The sequence below is a fragment of the Sceloporus undulatus genome, chromosome 1 (assembly GCF_019175285.1).
Source record: "Sceloporus undulatus isolate JIND9_A2432 ecotype Alabama chromosome 1, SceUnd_v1.1, whole genome shotgun sequence".
Taxonomy (NCBI): domain Eukaryota; kingdom Metazoa; phylum Chordata; class Lepidosauria; order Squamata; family Phrynosomatidae; genus Sceloporus; species Sceloporus undulatus.
In genome coordinates this window covers 230,097,540-230,123,486 of record NC_056522.1, presented here as the reverse complement: position 1 = coordinate 230,123,486, position 25,947 = coordinate 230,097,540, and the positions used below count along the sequence as shown (strand labels likewise).

At 40.2% G+C, this 25,947-nt stretch overlaps 1 protein-coding gene across 1 annotated transcript in view; it reads left to right on the top strand.

Annotated features, from left to right (window-relative positions):
* The window catches only part of THSD7B (thrombospondin type 1 domain containing 7B), a 628,673-nt gene extending 603,328 nt beyond the window's left edge, over positions 1–25,345 (top strand). The window contains exons 21-28 of the mRNA XM_042446231.1: positions 497–642; positions 2,041–2,200; positions 10,626–10,799; positions 11,376–11,471; positions 18,008–18,090; positions 19,652–19,844; positions 22,350–22,437; positions 24,216–25,345. Of these exons, the coding sequence (XP_042302165.1) occupies positions 497–642; positions 2,041–2,200; positions 10,626–10,799; positions 11,376–11,471; positions 18,008–18,090; positions 19,652–19,844; positions 22,350–22,437; positions 24,216–24,297 (1,022 nt within the window). The 3' untranslated portion in view covers positions 24,298–25,345. The remainder of the gene's footprint in view (positions 1–496; positions 643–2,040; positions 2,201–10,625; positions 10,800–11,375; positions 11,472–18,007; positions 18,091–19,651; positions 19,845–22,349; positions 22,438–24,215) is intronic.
* Positions 25,346–25,947: the final 602 nt, after the last annotated feature.

The window sequence follows — 25,947 nt, the reverse complement described above, 5'->3', positions numbered from 1 at the left end:
ATGTCGCCATGTTCTAGAAGAGTTTCTTCCTGACGTTTTGCCAGCATCTGTGGCTGGCATCTTCAGAGAATGCTTGCTGGGAAAAAGTTGAGTGTATATCTATATACTGTGTGAACCTGGGAATGCAGGGGTGATTTGCATGTGCATTGTTCTGTGCTGATGGCAGGCCTCAGGCTGGGAGGCTAATGCAAAAGAGGATTAGTGTCTGCTAATTGGTAATTATTATCTGCTGGGAAAGCCCCTGACTCTGAGTCATTTCTCATTTGTATTTGCTGAGTCCTCATTTTGCTATTCCTCAGGACTGGCAGCCAAATTTTGTTCACTTTAAGGGTTTCTTCTTTCCAGTTGAAATTATCCAGATGTTTGTGGATTTCAGTGGCTTCCCTGTGCATCCTGACATGGTAGTTCCCAAGCAGTTTGAGTCCCTGAGGCAGAGTATAAGAATTTCCTAACTGCAATGTATAATATATGTAAGAGCAACCCTCTGCTTGTTTAGGTCAGATGCTACGTACCAGATCTATAATTATGCCAGTACAGGGAGAAGGAAGACCCTGTCCAGCTGAGCTCACCCAGTACCGAAGCTGTGTCATAAAACCCTGCTACAGCTGGATCCTTGGAGAATGGTCACCATGCAAAGTCGAGGTATCTTTTGTGCACTGGCTGACATAGCTTTGCACTGTGGGCATTAGATGAACTTGGTTTGTTATTCACATATCACAGAATGATGAGGCCATTTAATATGTGTTTTAAAAGTTACAGGGCAATGTTATTTTAATATTATTGAAAACAAGGAGGGAAATCTGTGTCCTATCACAGCGAATTCATCATAAATGGAAGTAAGCAGCTGATTAAAAGTAATTTAATGGCAAAGGTCAATGGAATGTACACTTCTAATAGCACTCAGATGAGTACCATAGATCTTTTTTACAGCCTCAAATCTAGATCAAAGAATGATTTAATTTCAGAGAATTCTGCCACCTAGAAAATTGATTTTTGCACTAAGAACACTATGTAGCCTGTCACAGTACAACGAGAGGCCTTGAAACAGTATAGTTTAAAGCTGTTGCATGAAGTGCTGAGTGTGACTTTTCTTCTTTGGGGTGATTACTTTTTTTTTAATGGTCTGAAAATGTAAACGCTGGCGTGAATTGTGAAGCATCAAATACATATACCTTTGCTTTGTCAGCACCCGCGGCCTGTGTGCCCTCTCCATCTTCATGCTGCATTCTGCTTGCATTGATTTGCCATAGACACCTTTTCTGCCCCTCCCTATTTCTTGCTTGGATCATGCTCCATCGAAAATGTTTGAGCCATTATCTAGTATTAACTTTGAACTGATTTGGATTTTCCACCCTCAGTTTTTTCCCGCATCTGGGGGATGCTTAGTTTTCAACATGTTGGACTAATTGGACCACACATGGGAAGAAGGATGGCAGAGATGAAGATGTGACATGTGCTTTAAAGGCAGGCACACAATAAATACCCCTACAGAGTACTCTGAGCAACAGACAAAACAGCTCCCATTGAGGCCTATAGTAAATCCATTCCATCAATGGGATTTATATCCGTGTTCATTCACCATTCAAAAATTGGTAGAATATTTCTACTTAGATGGAATTATCAGGATACCAGCTGTAGTCTTTTATAAATGACTAATCTTTTGGTCCACTTGGGTTTGTATTACTACAGTACTTTTGTTTGCATCAACTTCAATGCAGGCTTCAAGAGTGGTAAAAGAGAACCTGTCCTCCTTTTTGTCAAAGGGACACTTTTATAAATTGTGAAGCTCAGAATAGTTTGTACTAGATACATACAGCTCCCTTGATGACACCATAAGTTCTGCAGGGCTGGATACAAATATAGGATGTAGGAAAGACATCATTCATCTTTTTACCACTTCAAGCACCCAAAGACACAATTTGCCTTGCTGACAAAAACTGGGTGGCTTCTAGGAGGAAGGATCTAGACAGTCTACTTAGCATTTATTATCAATAGGATAAGAGCTATTTCTATACCGTAAACCTCTGTTATTTCTCTTAGGGTGGACAGTGTGGTGATGGCATCCACGTACGGAACCTCACATGCATGGTACATGATGGATCTTTATCAGCATCATCTAAACAAGTAGAAAGCACATTCTGTGGAGAGCTTCCTTCTAAAGATGGTGCCCTGAAACTCCCATGTTCTGTGCCTTGCCCAGGTAAACTCTATAGAAGATCTTGTTTTGTCCTTTTGATACCTTGTTAGTGGTGTATGTGTGTCTCTTGCTTTCAAGCCTCTTCCAACTTATGGCATCATTAAGGAGAACCTATTATGGGATTCTTGGCAATATTTGTTCACAGGAGGTTTGCCTTTGTCTTCCCCTGAGGCTGAGAGCATGTGACTTGCCCAAGGTCACCCAGTGGTTTCATGACAAAGCTGGAAATCAAACCCTAGTCTCCAGTCACAGTCAAACATTCAGACCACTACACCATGTTGGTGGTGGCTGGTGGCTCAATGCATAAAGCCAGGATTCAAACTTAGAGTGAATTTGTTGCCCCACTGACATGGGAACCACAACTCAACATGATTCCCTGCCCTGAATGTCCTACAAAGTGAATATGTCCTTATCATTTGACACAAATTTGTATGTGAAGCCTATATATGGTTGCTTTCTTGTACAAACCTAAAAGTGGCTCTACAGATGAAGTTGTAAGCCACATGGAGTTGGGTTGAAAATTAGACACTTGCTACCAGCCTTTAAGTGTGCAGTGGAGAATCTGAACCTTACAGTCCACATGCTGCACTCAGTCTTATTTTGTGTGATCCTCAGTAGAAATGAGAGGAGGAGCATCATTGAAAAAGAAAAGTAGTATAGCATAGAAAAGAAGTGAGGTAAGATGCCAGAGGAACAGGGAGAGAGAGGGGGGGGGGTGGCACAGAGGACAGTAGTGCAGTGAAGAGAGAGAAGTGGTGCGGCACAAAAATATTTGAAAATATTAAAACAATGAAAAACGTGACTTTTGGCAATTGATTGATTCTGACAGAAATCTAGGACTAATTGGAATCTTTGTAGTTTGGAACTTACTCTGCAAAAAATTAACATATTGTACAGAAAATGGTGTTTCTATACAGAAATATTTCCTGCACATAAAATGCTGTAATTGGGGGTTTCTTCAGTGCAAAATTCAGGTGTCCATTTTGCATCAAAAATAGCATTTTCTGGAAACAAAACAGCATTTTCTGCACAAAAAATAATCTTTCTGAGTGGAAATATTGTTTTCTGCACAGCAAATATGTAGAAAATTCTATTTTGTGTACAAAATAGCCATGTGTGAAATTTGTGCAGAATAAGTCCTGAATTGCAAATACAGCTTCAAAAACTGTGTTTTTCAAAGATTTTCTTGCAGTGGGGAAAAATTGTTTATACTACAAGTGGCCCTTCATATCAGCAGGGGTGCTGTTCTGGACTTCCCCCCTCCCATGGATACCAAAAACCTTGGGAACTAAAATCATAGAATCATAGAGTTGGAAAAGAGCACAAAGGCCATCTAGTCCAACCCCCTGCCATTCAGGAACTCTCAATCAAAGCATCCCCGAAAGATGCCCATCCTACCTCTTGTTTAAATACTTCCAAGAAGGGAGACTCCACTACACTCTGAGGGAGCGTGTTCCACTGTTGAACAGCCCTTACTGTCAGGATGTTCCTCCTAATGTTGAGGTGGAATCTCATTTCCTGGAGCTTGCATCCATTGCTCTGGGTCCTAGTCTCTGAAGCAGCAAAAAACAAGCTCATTCTCTCCTCACTATGACATCCCTTCAAATATTTAAACAGGGCTATCATATCACCTCTTAACCTTCTCTTCTCCAGGCTAAACATCCCCAGCTCCCTAAGTCGTTCTTCATAGGGCATGGTTTCCAGACCCTTCCCCATTTCCAGACCCTTCATCTCTAGTATTGTTGGTTTTAATGATAAAGCACCATGCAACATGCCATCATTGGAGTGAATAGGGTGGAGCCATCTGCAGTTACTCAAATCCATGGATGGCAAGACTGCTGTTGAGGCAGACCAACTGTACTTGTTGCTTCCTTCAAGAAAGGCAAGAAAGAAAAGAGAGAAGAATGATACAGAGAGAGAGAGAGAGTAGCACAGGGGAAGAGAGCAAGAGAGCGATTGAGATGTATAAAGAAAGCAGGAACACTGCAGTGCCACAATCTCTACTACTTTTGGCTTGGGGCACAATCAGTTTTGGCGCTGCCCACCAACATCTATGTTCCCCAGTCAGCAATTCCCATGTGTAACTATGAACCACAGGAATTTATAATTAGTTCAATTACTTTCTGCTGAGCTACGAACAGCCCTTTGGAATCTTGTCTCAATATGTATCCCAAGAGGAAGAAGATAAAGGATTGCAGAGACAGGACTCTTCCAATGTAATTTATTGAGGGGAAAAGCAGACAGCAATGTAAGCGCACACACACATTCATGCACACAAGAACTAAGGAATAAAGGGGTTCACTAATGGGATAATTACCATCAGCAGGGTTGCTCCTTAAAGATGAGGTCTCATGGCTGGGATGTAGGTCTCAGGTGTTCTGGAGCACTCAGAACTAGCAGGCATCCAGAGAGAGTCCTGGGGTCCCCCTGCACTCCATACTAGCCCCCAGAACAATGGAATGTTGGGGATCTTTTATAGGCAAAAACTAGCTTGAGACAGAGTGTCTGTCATACATCAAACAGCCAAATCTGTATGGGAAAGATCACTCAAAATAGAATTCTGGAGGTGTGAATTTGGGTTGTAAATGGGCACTCTCCGGTTTGGGGTGCAAAACATGCTGGCTGTAAATCACCTAGCCTTCCCCTCTTGGGTGTGTGAATTCTTTCCTGGCAGCTCCCAAACTATCTGTTTAATATGTTTATTTGAGCACTCTGGGTATGTGATCTGTCACCTCTAGGATCATGGGTGCTCACAGTTCAGAGTCCATTCAAGGCCATGGAAAGGAACACACACACCACAAAACTGGAAGACTTTCAGTGGTTGTAACATATGGGTCATGCTTAAATAGGAAATGGATTCCCTGCCCTTGCTTTCAGTCAAAGTAAATCTCCTTAGTTCTGCATGCTACCTTTTTGTCACAGATATATGCACATTTATAGCATACTATAAAACCTTTTCAAATTAGATCTCTATTCTATTAGGAAAGTCAGTATAAATCCTGATAAATTTCTGATGTAAGATAATAGAAACTAAGAGAGGGCAGCAACCAGTCTCAAGTCCTTAAGAACTCCTTGATAGAAAAATGGGTTGGTTCATGATTCCTCTTCAGTAAAGTTTCCAGATCTCAAGGCCTGGTTCTTCTCCAGTCCTCATGGTTAAGTGGAGGAATTTCAGGATTGGAATGAACACATGTGTATTTCCTCCTTTTTTAGACTTTGCAACTGTGAGGGATGCTTAATTTATCATTTTTGATGACATCATAAGCTCTGCCTCTTATAATAGCACCCTTGTTACATGACCAGGGCTTCCTGCTGTGGATATCACACAGGGTTGTCCCTTGGTCTTAGGTACTGGTGCTGAATTCTCAGGACTTGAGAAAGTCCTGACCTGGCAACCTTACACTCCAGAACCTATAAGATTCATCCCTTCCTGTTCCAGATTTAGTGCATATGAGAGGCTGTCTGAAAGATTCTCAGCCCAACCAAGAAGGAAATGACCTAGAGCCATGAAACTTGCATTCTATTCCACAAGTTCACTCCAATACACTTGGCACATTGTTTCTCATGTTTCTTTAACCATTCCAAAAAAAAAAAATCCCAATGTCTTGCTCTGCTGCTGCTATATCCTCTGAATCATTTGAAAATGGCATCCCTTTTAAACTTTTTCAAGGTTTGGAAAAAGGAAATAATCAAATGGAGCAAGATCTGGTCAGTCTGGTGGTTCGTCTGTATGCACCCAAACCACAAACTCTTCAAAATGTCCATTGTCTTGTCAGCCCTGTGAGCAGGTGCATTGTCCTGAAAAAAGAGAACACATCTCCATAGCTTCCCTCACAATTTCTCCTTCAATGTCTTTTCTAATCACCACAGCAAGTTAGAGTACTATTCTTAATAAATTGTTTGGCCCTTCTGAAAATAATCATCAAAATACCTTCCCCCCCCCCCCCCCCAAAAAAAATCCTAAACTAGCTGTCAGATTATAAAACACATTTGAAGCCTATCTCTTCTGACAGGCTTATCCAGGCAGTTTTTAATAATTAATTTTTATTTAATTATTGTCCTACATATTTTAATATAAATATTGTGTAGAGATGCAGCTTAATATGTGTATTTTATATAATGATTGTGTTTTAACTATGTTGTAACCCACCATGAGGAGAGGTGGGTAAGAAATAAAACTATTTATTGTTATTGTTATTGTTGATACAGCATACAATGCAAAACAATATATTATTATTATTATTAACCTTTATTTATAAAGCGCTGTAAATTTACACAGCGCTGTACATACAATCTTTTTAATTGGATGGTTCCCTGCCCTAAGGCTTACAATCTAAAAAGACACAACACAAAAGGAGAAGGGAGTGGTGGTGGGGAAGGGGATGAGGTCCAGCAGTTCTTCTCTACCTCCGAGGCCTGGATCAGGGGAGATGGACTGGAGGGAGGACATACACTGCACAGTGCCTGCAATATACCTAAGAATTAAATACATGTAGAATGTAGTATATTTGGGGCCATGGCATTAATGGTTACATGTTCATCATGCACTTAAAAATAGGAATTGTCAGTGCATATTGAATATCAGAGGCAAAAAAAAATGCACAAAATGAGTATCACCATGCTAAATTCTGTGCCCCGAAAAACTGTGCAGTGAATGTCTAGAGCTTGTAGCACCACCAAGGGGGCGGATTTGCTCCCCAGACAATCATCAGAGGAACCAGACCTCAAGGATGAAAAAAGTGGGAAACCAATCTCCCATGTCTAAGTCATTTAGAGGTTATTCTACTAAGGAAACCTTAAATCTGACCCATTACCAAACAGGCAGCCAAAGCAGTTCCTACAGCAGTATTGTGTGTGCCATATTTTTTTTGTTTTGTTTTTTTCAATTAGTAGATCCACAAGCTGATGTGCTAGATGAGCTTTATAGGCAGTTTCCGTGCTTGGAAGAGGTGCTGTTTTGAAATGTTCTGGGAGTTGCTTGCAATCCATGAAAGTAACTTCTCTGAGTTTAGGGGAACTTCACCTAAGAAAAATAAGAACAAAATAGTCCCAAAACAGTTTCATTAAAGACATAATGGAAAGGTAATGGGGGGAGGAAGGAAAACAGGGAAACACAGGCATCAGTTTTGGTGTGCAGTTCTCATAATGACTGGATGTAGTGTTTGGAATGGAATGGTATGGTCCATTTGTCTTACCATGAACAGCTGGTATAGAAGCCGTTCAAAAGACAAAAGAACAAAAATTGCTGATCTACCAGCTGAGCCAGTGGAACAGCCCTTGCTTCCCATTCCTCTGGCTGCTGGGTGACTAGTGGTGATGACAAAATTCACAAATAATGGGATAGTAATATGAATGTTCACTGTTCATAATGCTCACGTTGATAACAAATCCTGTTTGTATGCCCTGAAACTTTTACTTAGTTTTAAGCAGTTTTCCATTGGCAAGGCTGTTAGTAAATGCCAGAATAGGATTAAGCCCTCACTTGGTTGTAGTGGCATCCCTTTGCAATTTTATTCCAGTCTTTGCTTTCTGAATTGCTGAGGAGGCTCTCCAAATCCATGTTTCCCCCATTTCCTATCAATGGTCATTTCTGCCAGAAACCCACACTTCATGTTCAGAGGAGGATGGGAGAAATAAAGTGGAAGATGTAGGTTCATGGAAGACATGCTTGCAGCTGGGCAAGAGATAAAAAATCCTTCTCTGCTATCAGAGCTGCAGCTGCTAGCCACTTCTCCCATGTTCCACTAGCCATGCCAGGTTTTAAACTATTGGTGTACAATGATCAAGAATTCAAGCAAAATTCCACTTGCCCACCTGATTCTGTACCATGGCAAAAACATTTAATCAGGTTCACTGCAAAGTGGGATATATATATATATATATATATATATATATATATATATATATATATATCTGGCAGGCCATAGTGGTGCCTTGCTAGTAACATGGAGGTGATGCTGTTTACAATTTGAAACTTATTCTGCACAAAATTTGCACATGTTTGTTTTGCTCAGAAAACAGGATTTTCTGCATGCAAAATAATATTTCAATGCTGAATAATTATTCCTGTACAGAAAATGTTGTTTTCTGTCCAAATGAACCATGTGCAAATTTTATTCAGAAAATTCTGTTTCCTTTGCATAAAGTGCTAATTTCTGCACAAAACAACCATATGCAAATTTTGTGCAGAATGTGAAGATTCTCATCAATCCAGGATTCCTTGAAGTGGAAACAGTATTTTCCAAGTGAATTTCTAAATAGAAATATTTTTTTCTGCACAGAAAATGTTGTTTCTCATCAGGGTTTCTCTACACTCAAAACATATGTAGTTGTTGTTTTTATCATTTTTCAAATATTTTCAAAGGTTCCTTCCATCCCTTCCCCAGTATCAATGGGACAGTAAATACACTTGTAATTTCAATTTGAACTTTATAATTTTTTATTGTAAATAAATAAATATAATAAAACTTTTATTTCTACCCCGCTTTTTGTAAAATCAATCAAAATGGCTTACAATGTTAAAAGAATACACCATATATACAAAATATCCTCCCCCTCCCCCTTAACAAAGAATTAAACTGTTTAAGGTTAAAATTACATGAACAATTAAAACAATAACAGTGGACAGAGTCATCAGATATATGTGAGGGGTTGCTACATGACCAAGTAATTTATTCTGGGGAGGCCTGCCGGAAGAGATCCGTCTTAACAGCTTTTTTGAAGCTATCTAGATTGGTGATTTGACAGATCTCGTTCAGCAGACCATTCCACAGGCTGGGAGCAGTTGCAGAAAAAGCCCTCTGGGAGGTCGCAGTCAATCTGGTCTTTATAGGCCGCAGTAAATTCCTCCCAGAAGACCTAAGAGCATGGGGCGGATTGTATGGAAGTAGGCGGTCCTATACATAAGTTGGGCCCAAGCCATGTAGGACTTCAGTGGTAATAACCAACACCTTGTACTGTGCCCAAAAACTAATAAGTAGCCAATAGAGTGACTTTAATATTGGTGTTATATGATCACTCCTAGATGATCAACCTGGCTGACATATTCTGTACCAATTGCACTTTTCTAACTAGGCACAAGGGTAGCCCCATGTAGAGCACATTACAAAAATCAAGTCTTGAGGTTACCAGTGCATGTACTACAGTTTCAAGGTCCCCCAGTTCCAGGAAAGGGCGTAGCTGGCATATCAGCCGAAGCTGATAACAGACACTCTTGACCGTCACATTCACCTTATTTCTCATGTGAAGTGACAGGTCAAGAAGTACCGCCAGACTGTGAACACAGTCCTTTGAGGAGAGCATGAACCCCTCTAGGATTGGAGGTTGCAACCTGATGCCTGGTTTAGGGGCCCTTACTGTAAATACCTCCGTTTTGTCTGGATTCAGTTTGAGCTTGTTTTCCCTTATCCAGTCCATTACTGCCTCAAGACACTGATTGAGGGGAGAAATGCCATACACACATATAATAAAAAAGAAAAACTGTGATTACACATATATCTGTACATACAGTCGGCCCTCCTTATACGCAGATTTGTCATGCATGGATTTGAGCATACACGCATAGCAAATCCGGGGCCAAAAGTCCCTCTCCTCCCCTCCTCTTTCCCTCCCTCCCGCCCTCCCCTCCCCTTCCCGCTTACCTGCTCCATCGCCACACCACCACCACCTCCTCCACTGCCGCAGTTCAAGGGCCAGGTGCTGCTTGTGGAGGCCAAGAGGCCTCCAGGCTGCACCCGGCTCTTTCGCGGTGGTGGCGGCAAGGAGGATGAAGCTTGGCCCCATCCTCCTGCCCGCCGCTGCGGAAGAAGGGCCGGGGGCAGCCTGGAGGCCTCTTGGGCTCCAAGCTGCCCCCGGCCCTTGAACCGCGGCGGAGGCAGCACGGCGACGAAGCAGGTAAGCGGGAACGAGGGAGGGGGAGGGAGGGTGGGTAGGGAGGGAGGGAAAGAGGAGGGGAGGAGAGGGACTTTGTCCCAAATGGCGGTGTGCATGCACATGTGCCGCCATTGGGGACAATTGGACTTGAGCATACACGGATTTTGGCATACGCGGGGGGGTCCGGAACGGATCCCCCGTGTATACCAAGGGCCCACTGTATACTCATTATATATCTTAATGTATATAAATATATGTAAATTCTTGAGAAAAGTATATCAATAACTACAAACATTTCTTCACTTTCAACTGAAATGAACACATGAATTTTAAAGGTGCTAACTGACATTATTCTTTAACCGTCTTCACTCCCTGGTAGCTCTAAATTTAAACTTACTGGAGGAAAATTTAAGCACATTTTAGGCAGCAATTTGTCAAGGATTCTGTCATTCTACCCTACCCTGCAGCCTTCTGATTTTGTGACTCAGACAAATTTAGGGACATCCTAAGATGTAGTTCATTGGGTTTTCCCCCCCTCCTTTCTTCTTGCATGTAGGTGATTGTCATTTAACAGACTGGTCAGAGTGGAGTTCCTGTGAATTGACATGCATAGATGGTCGAAGTTTTGAAACTATGGGTCGTCAGTCTCGGTCAAGAACATTTATAATTCAGTCTTTTGAAAACCAAGACAGCTGCCCTGAACAAGAGGTGGCGACTCGGCCTTGCTCCGGTAGGGAATATTTCAGGCTCAGACCTTCTTATGTCAGAATCACAAAGAAGAATTGACTGGCATGCTGTTTTGTGGATGGTATGGTTATTGTACTTTTTTCTGGAAATAAGGCAGAAGGCAAGAGTGAAAAAATTACACAAAATGCTTTGGAAAGGAGAATATTTTGGTTGGATTCAGTAAGCAGTTACTGAACACAAGTGCATCCTCCCCAAAAGCAAACTGGGACCAAATTTGTATACATTTTAAGTGTAGTTATACCTCCTTCTTCTTTTTATTTTGCACAGTTGTTTAACCAGTTGTACAAGACTCACTACTCCCCACTCACCAAATCCAAAGGGAGAGAAGGCTGTCTGTGTACTTGTGGAAGACTTGGTTGCCCAATAGACTATATTTACACAACCACTAAGAAAGCACAACCACAGCCCCAATGCCATCATGCTTGTTCTCTTTGCATATTTTGGTACATATTGTTTAATTAGTTGCCTCTTAGACAATTTTTAATTTCCTCTGAAAGAAAAGCAGGATGCATTGCAAAATAAATGTAAACTGATCATTATTGCTTCATTTGGATTATAGGTGGGAAATGTTATAATTATGTATGGAAAACAAGTCTTTGGCAAGATAATGAACGCACAGCATGGTGCCAGCGATCAGATGGGGTGAATGTCACAGGTAGGTGCACCTCCAATTTTCCGCTGTGGAAATAGAGCAGAACTGCTGCTCTCAGGAATGGAGTGGAAAACTCTGCTAAAAATTATAAAGCTGTTTCAGGAGAAGCCTCCCACAAAAAGGAACAATTCCATCACATTCTATTACTTTTCTGGGCTGTGTCAGAACAGTTTCACATTATAATACTGTGGTTCCACTTTAATTGTCATGGGAACATCCTAGGAAATCTTGGGATTTGGAGTTTAAGGAGCAGAATTTAGAATTCTTAGAAATCTACTTAAGTGCTGCTGACCATACTACAAAACAGTAGGTCTCCATGGAGTGCAACCATGATAGGTCAAGTAGAAACAAGACTAGAACTACATAATGTGAAAGGGCCTTCAGTGGTATCCTAGAACAGAGGCAGAGAACATGTGCTCCCCAGTTGGTGTTGGAATACAGTAGGCCCTTGGTATCTGCTGGGTTTTGGTTTCCTGCCCCACCTCCCCATGGATACTAAAATCTGTGGATGCTGAAGCCCATTAAACACAATGACATAAAGAAATGGTTTCCTTTAGATAAAATACAGTGCAACCTTTTTTTACACGGGGGATCCATTCCAGACCCCCCCACACACACACACATAAAAAAGTGTATGCTTGAATCTCATTGAAAATAATGGGGCTCGTGCATGGCGCAGTGGCGCAGCAGTGGCGCATCACGTGCGCGCCATGGGTGTGCGCTCCATTATTCTTAATGGGACGCGCTGCCCCTTGTGCCCTATGTGATCCCGCAAGCTCCCTAGCAGCTTTCAGCATATGCTGAAAGCCACGTATGATGCATCCGCGTATGATGCAAGCACACTGTAGAAAAATTAAAGTTTGCTTTTTGGAATTTATATCTTTTTGGAATATTTTCAAACTGTGGGTGCCTGAATCCATGAATAAAGCATCTATTGATTTAGAGGGCCAACTGTATAACTACCATCATTCCTCATCATTGGCTATGTTGTTTAGGAGAAATGGCAATTGAAGTCCAGTAAGGTCTGGAGGATCAGAAGTGGCCCATCCATGTCTTGCAATGACACTTGGAAGAACTCATAGTCCATCCACTCTGAAATGCCCCTCCTGTGTGTGTTCAAGAGGTTCTATTCATGTTGTTTTTTAGAAAGATATTAAATCACTCTGGTTTTGCTTTTTTTTAAAACACACACACACACACACACACACACACTAAAGCTGGTAATATTTTTACTCTGTCAGATTTCATTCTTTTGAGTTGCTATTGTTCTTGTTATATTACTGTGCTTTTGACTTTTAGCCACCTCATGAGTCCACTGGATGTAAATATTTTAAATAACATAATAGTTCAGCCACCTGTTGCAAGCAAGAATCTTTTCATACAATTGCTACAGCCCACAGAGAGATCAACCAATACAATAAAGTACATTTTCTGATTGTTCCATATACCATACAGAAAGAAGGTAATGCAGAAAGATGCATTCAGAAGAAATAACACCCACTGACGCCTCTTTAAAACACCACTGTGAATGTTCATTATACAAATATTGTATAGACACCAGAATTTACCTGAGCTTACTTTATGTAATATTTCACACATAATTGAAGGTCTAAGTGCATCAAGTCCGAATAGCCAGGAATATTTGAATTTACATTCACCGCAATGTTCCTCAAATTCTCATATCTTAGGCCTGGTATAATTCACCCGAAAGGGCGGGCTGGGGCCGCCTTTCATTGCCGCGTTGCAGCACCGCAGCAATTAAATTGTACGGCACTGTTATGCAGCAAAAAAGGAGCACTGAAAAGTGACTCCTTTTTGTGCCACTGTAAGCAGTCTGTGGCGGCATGAGCACATAACTGCTGTGCAGCTCCATTTGGGCACTGCGCAGCAGTGACGTCATCGCTACACGTGCCGTGTATAAACCCTCGTCACATGCTAGGGTTGCGGGACATGTGGGCGATCCGCCCCCCAGGTAACCCTCACATGTGATGAGGGCACCTGAAAGACTGGTATGTACCGGGCCCTAGATTCTACCACTCCTTTTAAAACCACTTTTTATGAGAATATTTATGTGTTTATATCCATTATATTATAATATCTATGGTTTATGTTAAGTTTTACGGACAGAAAAATTGCATTTGCTGGGAGTAAACATGTAAAGAACATCCTAAGATACCCTACATGCGCTGCTTAGTTACAAATGCAAACTACACACACACCCAAAACCCACCTTCACAGCTAGCAGCCACATTGAGATAGGAGGTGTGTTCATCTGGTGATCACTGTGCATGGGGTGGGATTATGTTTTCAGTCTCTTCCCCAGTGAATAAACCTATTAAGATTATTTACAACTGAATTGATGCTTCTGACTGTGACAGACTTGCTTGCTGGTGGGAAGAAACATTGTCCTTGTGCCCCAGTCAAATATTGTATAGACCTTTTTTGTTCAATGCGGCTGCTGCCTGTTAAAGTAAGTTTGGAGGCATTTATGATCATGACAATAGGGTTACAATTGTGATTATATAATGTTACTAAATATAAAGCTGTTACAAATCTATAAATCTAAGTTATGAATCTGTAACAGCAATACAGAATGTCAGTCACTAAAAATAATCATTCCATCAGTCATTATTATTATTATTATTATTATTATTATTATTATTATTATTATTATTATTATTTTATACCCCGCTCTTCAGCCAAGGCTATCAGAGCAGCTTACAATTTGTCAATTAGACATTTCCCTGCCCATTTTATTGTTTCCACTTTCAGAAGGGTATTCCAGAATCAGTTAGCTGTATTGTCTAATTTGTGTTTCTTACAGTTCTGTTTTACTTTGGCTTTTGGGTTATTTTGAGTTGGGGGGGGGGGGGGGGATGGAGCCTTAAAGAAGAAAAGGAGGGATTTATTTCATAGGCCTTGTCTGCCCTGGCCAGGATACTTCGGGTATAGCCTGGAGTATCCTGGCCACTATGGATCACTCACTTCTGAGGTCAGAAAGAGGTGCCCAGTGATGATCACATGCTCGTTCTAACTTCAGAATGAGTGACCCTGGGCAGTGATAGATGTGCTGGGTGGCCCACCAGGATGCATTTGAAGAAAGCCACCTTGGTGCAAAACAGAGGGCTCCAGATCTTCTGGGAAGATCTGTAGAAGCAGTAATTTTTTAAAATGCAGTTTAAGATGGTTTTACCCTGGTTCTGGTGGAGAAAATGGCAGATTTTGTCCAGAGTGCTCGCACCATAATTAAAGTTTGGGATGTGCATCATCTGAACAGACAGCACCAGAAGAGGGAGGAAACAGACCATTTGGCCTGTTCAGACAAGACCATTCTGATATTTCAGTTGCTACTTGGTAAGTCAACACCACTGATTCAATCTTGTTGGGAAGAGCAATTGGATTTGGGCCAGTGCACTGATCCTTTCTCCATGAATCAAGGATAAATATATGTCTCTTTCCTAGAGAGAATTTTTTTTCAGCTGGCATGAAAAAAACATTAAGAACTGTATAGTAGCTACATACTAGTTGCAGGGCTCAGAAAAATTACTTTTTAGATTGAAATTCCCAGAATCCCTCACCAGATTCTGGGAATTATCTTCCAAAATATAACTTCTATAATCTTTGCTACTTGTCAGTAGCTACGTATAATAGCCAAACAGAGACAGTGACAGAAAAGGGATCATCATTTTCATAACAACAGTGTTTGCCAATAAAATGCCAGCACTTCCTCCAGTATATTGAGGTCAATGACATCGAGTTCTATGCTTCAGACAAGAGGTCTGTCTAGCAAAAGCATATGGTACATGCTAATATTCTTTCTTCTTCCTGCTGCTGCTGAATAATGCTGCATCCACCAGCCCAGAGCTTGGACAAGTTACTTTTTTGTCTACATTTCCCAGTCATAGTCCTAAGTAATTTTTTCTGGGCTCTGCTACTAATTTGTCACTACAGGTAATAGCCTACTATAGGTAAGTTGATGAAAGCAGTCCATAATAGCACACAAGATGTAGTTTTGCTTTGGAGATCTGGACTATAAGGGAGTTGGGCTGCAAAGGGTAAAAAGAAAAGTTTATCTTTGTAAACTGGCTTGACCTTAATTGATTTTTTTTTTTAATAAAGGCTGTCTTAATTGGGACGGAATCTGTTTGTGGTCCTTCAACAACAGAACAGTTGGAAAAGAGAGGCAAAAAAACCTATCATTGGATACTTCATTTATGTTTCAGCTGTACTGATGTGCTTTTAATGGGAATGGAGTTCAGCTTCTAAGTGCTGTAATAGGACATGAAAATCTTTTCATTATCTTTTGCATAAAAATATGCTTTAGTTATAGAAGATCATGAATCCCTACCTATAAACAAGGATGGGGAAATTACCTTACTTTTGAAGTCTCCCTTCTTGAGACAAAGAAGCATTTATTCACTATGCTTGTTATTTGTAGGGAGAATGTTCTTCCTAGTGATGGACAGATTGCGGGGTGTGGACTATTTTTATTGTTTGAAGATTTCCCCAGAATGTCCTGTGAAAGTCCCAGAGGCTGAATGATAGTCTCCAGACATCGAGTTTCCCACTCCTGCCCTAAGATCTGGGTCCTGATATAAAATTCTGCATGGAATTGGTAGATTCATGACATGTTATAACTGAATCCACTGCTTGAGCTGCAGACACATGTCTTAGTTGCATCCTGTTTGGATTACTGCAATGCATTCGATGTGAGTCTGCCTTGGAAGCATGTTCAGAAACTACAGGTGTTCCAAAGATCTGCAGCCAGCTTGTTAACTGGGGTTTGCTACAGGGATCACACAACTCTCTTCCTGCAACAGTTCCACTGGCTACTGATCCATTTTGGGGCATAATACAAAGTGCTTGTTATGACGTATAAAGGCGTAAATCCGGGTTATTTGAAGAACCATATTTTCCCATAGGAGCCTGCCTGTGTTTTGAGATCTTCTAGGGAGGCCTTTCTTTCTTTCTCACCACCCTCACAGGTACATCTGGTGGGAACATGGGAGAGGTGCCCCCAGGATCAGAACTGCCTTGCTAGGGAGATTAGACAAGGGAGATTAGACTGCTATCTTTCCATAGTCAGGTAAAAACTTTTAGTTGTTTAGCAGGCTTTGAAAAGTTGGCTGTTTGAGGGAGAAGGACCTTGCATCATGTGCTGGATTTTCTGTTTTCCTTCTTATGGCTTGTGTTTTTAACGGGTTATGGTTTTTTAAAATTACATTTGTAACTTTTGTATATTGTGATTATTTTTTTAAACTATGTTAGATTAGCTGTTGTAAGCCATCTTGAGCCATGAACTGAGAAATAAATAAATATAACAATTGCACCCATAACTGGAAGATGTTGGCATCCTAGTACAGTGGTACCTCGGGATACGAAATACCCAGGTTACGAAATTTCCGGGATACGAAAAAATCCCATAGGAAATAATTGTTCCGGGTTACGAATGTTTTTCGGGTTACGAAAAAAATTTTGGTGCTTTTTTCGGCTTTTTCGCACGGAATCGCGGCTTTTCCCCATTAGCGCCTATGGCATTTCGGCTTACGAAGGCTTTTCGGGTTACGAAAGCGGCCGCGGAACGAATTAATTTCGTAACCCGAGGGAGCAGTGTAACTGTAATGTGGTGTTTTCAAGCTAGATTAAGAAATCTGGATTTGGTATCTTTTCCCACAGTTTTTCTCTGTTCACCTACATAAGCAAGTTGTTGAAGGATTGTTTCACACAGAATACAGCAATATATTAAAGGAAATCTATTGTTTGGGGAAACACTCTTAGGTCCATTACAGACGGGCACCCTAGGACAGACTCAGTCCATGCTAGGGTTAGAAAGGGGCGTCTCTTCCAGATGCCCCTAACCCTAGCACGGACTGAGTCCGTACAAAATGGCGGCGGCCGTTCCACACGGCCGCCACCATCTTGACGTAGTGGACGAGCTGTGTCCACACGTCACCCCCCAGAAATGACGCCATGAGTGCGTGCTTCGGCACTTGCAGCATCTCTTCCGGGGTGCAGGAAGGAGCACGATTTTCACGCTCCTCCTTTGCAGTGTCCGGGAACCGCGCCGTTTGGCTGCTGCAGTTCCCGAATGCTGCAACCGGCAGCAGCACAAGACTGCCCCTTCTGGGCGGTCTGTAACGCACCTTAGTCCTCCTTCTCTCCCCCTAAAATAACATGTATAATCTCTAATCTGGGACAAATTTGGGGTAATTTGCCTATCTCTGTTAAAAGATGTCTCTTGTATGCTTTCAAACCCTGCTTTACTGCATTCATATTTTAATGTTGGATATATACATCAAAATATTACCTATACAATTAAAAATGTGAGACATCAGGCATGAGGATTATCCTTTTCAGTCTGCAGAACAGATGCTTAAAAAACACACAGAACCTGAATCAAGAGTCTTGAGAATGGCGTGGATATTGTGGCCCATTCCCCAGCCACAGCAGTGTTACAACATAGCAAAGTAACCCGAAGACATTCCTAACTCATTCTGAAATATATCTTTGATGATATCTGTTGACAACTGTTTTTACAGGAGGCTGTTCTATTCAGATGCAGCCAGCCACAACCAGGCATTGTAACCCAGCCTGTAGGAAGCCCTTCTCTTACTGCACACAGGTAATCCAGAGATCACAATTTACATAGTTAGAATTAATACCTTTGACAGCTAATAAATTATGTTGGGGGGGGAGCTTTCTAACACCGAAGAAGTGTTGTTTGGTATGTACAGAACACCACCTAGAGGGAGGTTGTAGTAATTTAATTTGATATGTAGCTAAATAATTACAAGAGGAATGTAGAGTGGCATATGGGTGGGAAATTGGGGGTTATCTTTCTGTTTAGCAAGCTGTGTTGACTGGGCTGTTACTTGTTTCCATTGACTGAATTCTGTTGGTGACACATTCAGGCAAGGCAGTTTATGAACATAGAAACAAAATCGTCAACATAGAGGGCATGCTTTCTGGCTAGATCTCTGTTTGGAAGACAAAAGGGTGCCGCCTTTTGTTCCCTTGAAAATTCTTTTCAAACATTGCAATGGAGGGGGCTCCCACCTGAGTGGTTTCACTGCCATTTTGACATTGTGCCTAAAATCCATGGGGTACACAGGTACTACAAGAAAGAAAAGGTCAATACAATTAATTAAGTGGTAGTCTATCACAAAGCATGGAACCAGTTGGGGAGCCAATCTGTATTCCTCAGGAAAATATTACCAGACATCTTCACACAAACATATATTTTGGAAGGCTGATGAGTGGTAAAATATTAATTGCCTTATAGCAGGTAGTACAGATGACAGATTTTTCATAGCAAAGACAACAGGAAACAGGACAATAGTGTGGCCGTCCAGGTATTATTGGACTAGCACTCCCATCTTTCTTTGCCATTGGCTGTGGTGGCTAGGACTTATGAAAGCTGTCATTTTAAACAACATCTAGAGGGTTTATGTTCCCCAACACTAACTGAAAAGTGAATAATTTGGAAATGATTGTCTGTATGTACTTTCAGTGAGAGCAGTGAGAGATAAGCAAGGAAGCCATGATGTTCCTGTTTTTTGTTTGGACCTTTTCACATCCCACAGATGAAATCAAATGTTTGACTGTTGCCCAGTACAAATACCAGGTGATTCATAAAGAATGGTGCAAAAGTAAAGCTGTTGTTATTCTATTTTGCACCACTCTTTTTGAATCACCTTGTATGAAGCAAGCTAGCCTTAAAGGATTGTATGGTACTGTCAAGCAACAGATATTTAATTTGAACAAGTATTTTGTCAGTGACTCTGATGCTGCAGGATTTTCAATAGTGTGATCTTTCAGCAAAATAGATTAGTATCCCATTGTTTCTGCTGTAACACATTTCTGTGAACAAAGTGGAAAAGGAAAGAGCTTTCATTACTCTATTGTGCCTCATATGAATTAGAACATCCCCACACCACCAGTGTGTGTGTGTGTGTGTGTGTGTGTGTGTGTGTGTGTGTGTGTGTATATATATATATATATATATATATTGGCAGTCAATATGGGCCATCAGTTTTAAATCCTTGGAACAGATTGGGATTTAAGCCTAAACAAATAAACCATTTGAATTGGACAATTCAGCTACTGCTGAACAGAATACCTTTTGATATGAGTTTCTATGGAGTTAACTCCCTTTCACTGTTGCATATGTTCTTGTTACCTAGACTGGTGTCTGTGGCTGTGAGAGAGGCTATACAGAAATAATGAGATCAAATGGTTTCCTGGATTACTGCATGAAGATACCTGGTCTAGAAGATAAGAAAGCTGATGTTAAAACGAATGCAGCAAAACATAAACCTGTCAACTCAAAAATGCATGACATTTTCAAAGGATGGTCAATTCAGCCTTTTAACCAAGGTGTGTGTGTGTGTCTGTGTGTGTATTAAAATAATATGTGGGGTGTCTTTAAAAAAAAATGGAAAAATACTGAGTGGATCAGACACTCTGCTAGGGATTATGCAAAATCCCCTTTGCAACATTTGTTATTGGACTGTAATGATTTCAAAAAACATTAATGCATAGAAGCTATGCAGTAGCTAATTATGTAGCTAATTATGTTTTCACAATTAATATAACCAAATATCCTGAAAGACACATTTATCTTAGTAGAAGAGACTGCTAAGCAATGAGGAGACAATCTTAAGGGTCAATTTAGAGAATGATACATTTTGAATACAGTATGTCCAACTCTAATTACAGATGTCAAAACATCTTTCTGTGTATCTTAGAGGCTGTATGTTTGGGTCAAAAGACCCGTGTTTACCCTGGCCTTGCATTGTCCTGTTTAGACCATGTAGTTTAATACCCCCAGCCCCTGTGCCAGCCTGGGGACTGACCAGTTCAGGATAGCACTGGCTTGGCCCATGCTATCATGACTCATGTGCTCAGCCCCTTTATCATTTTGGTCCCAATCCAAAGGATTGCATGGACAGTAGAAGGTTTCAGAGATTGATAGTGCTGCACGTATGAAGCTTGTTTTCTCCCAAAACATGGGCACAGTTGTACAAACATATAGTGTTGGTCATTTATTGAACAGGCAGGCAGGAAAATTCATTATATTCTTCTGTACTTACTTACTTACTGGCAGCATTGGTTACATTCAACATATTGCTTCAGAGGGATGAATGCACTTTGATGCCCACAGACCAGAATTTGGTTGTATAGTTATAGCTGATCTGCATGCCAATGCTTGTTTCCGTATGGAGATTTTTTATGCATAGTCCATTCAAAAGAAGTTAAAAACAAAACAACAGGGCTTACATGGGGTATGTAAATCATATATCCAGGTTAAAAGTACTGCATTTCACATAGAACATAACGCATACACAAAATTATTCATGGGTGCCACATGAAATTACAACCCCACTTATTCTGAATGTGCCTTCTGTTTACACAAGTAACCCTTGAATTGAACAAAGAATTTCAGTGCTAATTGCATTAAATTTGTCATATGATGAACACCTGCAAGTTCCATGGGATCCGCTGTTTCTTTCTCATGCTTCAACAAGTAGAGCAGGTAGATCTCTCTACCGGAGTTGATCTCCAAACAATAAGTGATGGACTGTAATACTATGCATAGAAATGGGATGAAAGGAGGGAGGAGGCATGACTTCTCTGTTTCATGATCTGATATGTACAAATAAGGGGTAGCCAACTACTGAATATCTGCCCTTGCACAACTCTCTCAACAAAAGTTGGAATTAAAAACTCAAAATTTCATGATTCTTTAGGATGGAGGGAACAATTTTACTGTGCATGCCTCATGGTTGTTTTAGGCCCAGAAAAAGTTTTTTTTTTTTGGTTGGTTGGTTGTTTCTCTAAAGAAGAAATAAGCAGAACTTACTCCCAGTTGTTGTTTTTTTTGGGGGGGGGAGTGGCTCACCTGGGTCCAAAACAACCAGGTGTGTGTGAAATTACCCCCATGCCCCCTTGAGGACACAGACAGCATTTTGAAGACAAAACATTCATTTTTCAAAATTATAACAGTCTTTAGAAGCTGTGAAAATAGCCATGGAGACTGCCTGTAATCCTAGAAGCATATTTTACCAACTGTGATTCAAAGAAATCATTGCTGGAAGAAACAGCTGCCAATAGTAATATTTATAAGCAATATGCACAGTTCACAACACTGCACAATATGGCCTTTTAGTGATTTATTCTCTTCCTTTTACTTAAGCGGATGATTACTAGTGCCAGAAACATAGACCCAAGAACTCAACATATACAGTACAGTATTTATATATGTATTTGCTCTGGGATTTTTCCATAGCCATAGATATACAGTGTATCTGTTCCAGAATGCAGCCTAGTTATATGTTGTCTGACATTAAACAAACAGAATTTTTACAGCCCTCTTTCAATCTCCATGGGCATCCAACCCATAAAGGAGTTCTTTAGAACATGCCAGAGATTCACCTCCATATAATTATACATATGCCTAGACAATGCATGATAGTAGCCAATGTGAAGGGCATAGACATTCATATAGGTGGGAAACCTGAGCAAGCAAAGGTGTGTCCAGCACATGCAGTTGTCTCTGGGTGGTCTCCAGCATATTTCAGAGAGCTTCTTGATATATTCACAACCTATGAATAACATTCCCAAATGAACAATGGCCAAAACTGAAGCTTCCCTCTTCTGTAACTTTGTGCTAAATATGATTTGGGGAAGGTTTACTGTAGTGCTTGGGTTTGTGTTTATAGAGAATTGTAGAGTATTGTATCTATTGCATGGTACCTGGGCATTTGTATATTTGTTTCTTTTTATTTTCAGTAGTTATAGTACCATATAGGTATCATGATATAAGAAAATGATTCCAATTTATATTTGTCTGATTTCTTTTTCTTTCCTTATATGTCCCAGATGGAAGACTAAAAATCTGGGTCTATGCAGTATCAGCTGGTGGCTTTCTCATTCTAGTTTCCATGATTTTCACCTCATATCTTCTTTGGTATGTATCTGATGTAACTAATCCTTTCTTTGTTTTATACTATTTGTAGATACTCATCTCAGCTTTAGACATATGCACTTGGAAGCAAAATGGTCAGAATCCTATATGACAGTTATGAGTTTATAATCTAGAATTAGGCACTCATGGCTGTCATGTATTCATGATCTCTACATAGCTCCCTGTGTAAGGGCTTACATAGGAATAGTGAATGTCACCCAATCCCTACTTACCAGGCAGCAGCCACTGAGATGGACAGGGGGTCTGTTCTCCCACCAATTGAGAAGCAACTGCCTGACATTCTCATCCCACTTTTGCATGAGCAGACTCCAGCACAAAAGAGAATTGCAATAGGGCTCCTGCGTCAGCCTGTCACACAAGAGATAGCTAATGGGAGGGGATGGAAAAGGCATTCAGCTGCTTCATGAATAGCCAGGGAACAGATCCCTGTTGATTGCAGTGGTTGTTTAACAGTAAGTTACCTTTAGGGGGAACTTAGGCTGTTCTTACACAACACATTTCCCCTGTGCCTGAAGAACTACTGTGCCCGAAGAACTACTTACACAAAGATATCTCATAAAGGATTCCAGTTGGAGTGATTCTAATTAATTCAACCTCAAAGTTGCTTCTTCTCCACTAAATGCAGTTAGGAAGCAATGTGGCATTTCAAAAGATTTAGTCATGTGATATTTGAAAATATTTCCATTCATTCTTGCTATTTTTGCATATGTGTGTGTGTGTGCGCGCGCTCCTGTGGTGAAATGACTGAATGCTCAGCTAGAGATGTTTTTGATATTACTACTGAAATATTGTCATGCAAGAGGGGAAAAGACTTCTGGAAAACTAAATAATGGCTGGAATCTTGTATGGTCTTTATGTGTATGTAAGCACTGTAGTTATGGCGCTGAACAGTGAATTCCAGCTCAGTCTCTTCCATTCCCACTTATCAGGCAGCAGCTGCTGCAGTTGATGGAAATCTGTTTTCTTGTCACTTGGGAAGCAGCTGGCTGCTGTTTCCACACCCTTCCATGAGCACTCCTCATTGTGGCAGTCAGAAACAGGGTCTCTATCACAATTGCCCTTGTGCCTGAAACCACTTCTGCAGGGATGGCAGCCAGCTGCTTCCTGAGCAATAGGAGAACATATATCCATCGATCACAGTGACTGCTTCCTGATAAATGGAGACTTCCTTGGTCTTTATATAGCCTCCTAAATTAGAGACTATGTAGTGATCATGGATGTGTAACAGTCACAGGAGTGTAATTCGAGTTTATGCATTCATAACTGCTATACAGGATTCTAGCCATTATTTGCATTATTGCAATTCATGTTGATAACAAGTACTAGCATAATTTTAAATTAGATTCATTGTCCTCAGTGTTATACAGGGAAATGGTTTCTCCAGATCTCTATTTGGATGGTGTTTTCTTTCTGTAATAGATGCTGGTCAGTGAAGAGTTGAAACAAATATTATACTTGTCTGTCACAGAATTTATGAATATGCCTATAGAGTTGTGCTTTATCCTTTTTGGTATTCATACGCTATGGTGGAAATGACTGAATTGCTATAATTTAAAATTCCAAATTTGAAAATAGCCCAACCCAATCAAAAGTAAGCACCTTTAATCCCTTTGATTTCAGTGCAAAAAGCCAGGTGCTTATTTCTCCCAATGATCCAGTGTTTCACTTTGGCTAGATCATTCTATGGTATTTTTTTTTCCCAACTAGGATTCATAACTTTTTAACATTTTTTTTAAAATTATGTGTTTCTTTTCTTTTAGTAAAAAGCCAAAACAGCAACAACCTGTTCCTCCACAACAGAAGTGTCTGACTTTAGCCTATGATGGAGATGTTGATATGTAACCTAGAAAGAAAATCCAAATGTAGACATCAGCTGCCTTAACTGCTTCTCTCTGCTCCTTAAAAAAGGAATGAAATGTCTCCGTTTGACTATTGTTTTGATCTTTCTTTTTGGAAAAAATTCACAACATCTGATACAAGCAGGTAGAATACAATTAGCAAACTTCATTTTGCCTCTTAGTTTATCTAAAAGACAACATTAAAGGACCTTCTGTGTCTCTGAGACCCTTTACCCAAATAGAACTGCAGAAATGCATCACGTCCGGTTTATCAACGGGAATAAGAAGAAACACGTAATTCTACTGATTTTTACCTTCAAAAGCATGACAATCCTGTGGAAAAAAGGTGACATTTTCTTTGAAGAACAGGTTGGACACTACATTCTTATGCACTATATTAGTGCAGTCTTCTTTATTCTTCACCACCTTCAACAATAAGTTTTCTAGTGTTTACCTTTCATTTGGAACTAGTAAAGCTGATTCATATGTTCTCCAAAAATATCTGGATTTGCCTTGGTTTTCAAAATTACTAGGTTTCTTAGATGAGACTCTGATTTCTATTCCTTTGGAGGAGCTGGGTAATAGACATTATCGAAAATTTTAGGATAATAAGATCCAGATGGCTTTCTAACGGTGCAGGGTTTTGTTTTGTTTTTAAGTACAAGGTGGACAAAAATTTTTGATGAATAAGGAAATGATGAGTGCTCAAAGATATATTTTAAATTAGTATTAAGCCATTTAGATACATTTTTAACCATTGAAAACTGTAATTATGTTTCTTTAATATGAATTCTGCTTTTGTAATTTAAATTTTATTATCTGGAATATTTGTAAATTCTTTTTTTAAGGTTTATTCTCTGACCTTATTTATTATACATTCAACATACACATACAAACTGTTTGTAGAAGGTCTTGCTTTTTAAAAAAGTTTCCAAGTCTACATTCTGAACATCTCGAAGAAGATTAGTGTTTGTAATAGTATGTGTTGCAAGTAAGAAAGTGCCATCTTGTGGTATTGACATGTATTTATACACAAATAAAAAGCTAAAGAGTGTGGGAATGTTGATACAGGTATGTGCAATCTCTGTCAACAACAACAATCATCATCATCATCTCTCTTGTGTGAGGAAAACAAAAATTGCATCGTAGCTTAATCACATACTCATTCATCTAAGCACACCATAAATCATTCACATCAAAATATACAGGGAAAGAATTGAAAAAGGGTCAAGAGAGTACTCACTTGTTACACCCAGATCACTCATTTCAAGATGAAAAAGGTCTTAATGGAAGATGCAAATGAGGAAAAAATACCCCCAAAGGAGTTGTATGCCTCCCTTAATCTGCCATGAGCATGTCAGTCACTAAAAATCACAAAAATATCTAAGCAGCCAAGACAAATAATAGTTCAGTGACGTCTAAAATAAGTATAAAAATAGCTTGATTAGCAAACACCAATGACCTGTGATAAAAGTAGTTTCTTGACTTATTTGTAGCTACCCAGAAGATGCAGAAAAAACAAAGATTCAAATCGCAGTTGGGTATTTCACAACAAGGAAATTGTCTTAACAGATCAGTAGCAGAAGAGTCAGTTTTCCATTTCTCTGTTCAGTGGGGATGGAGAAAAGGCAACGCCAATGGCTACCTCCCTCAT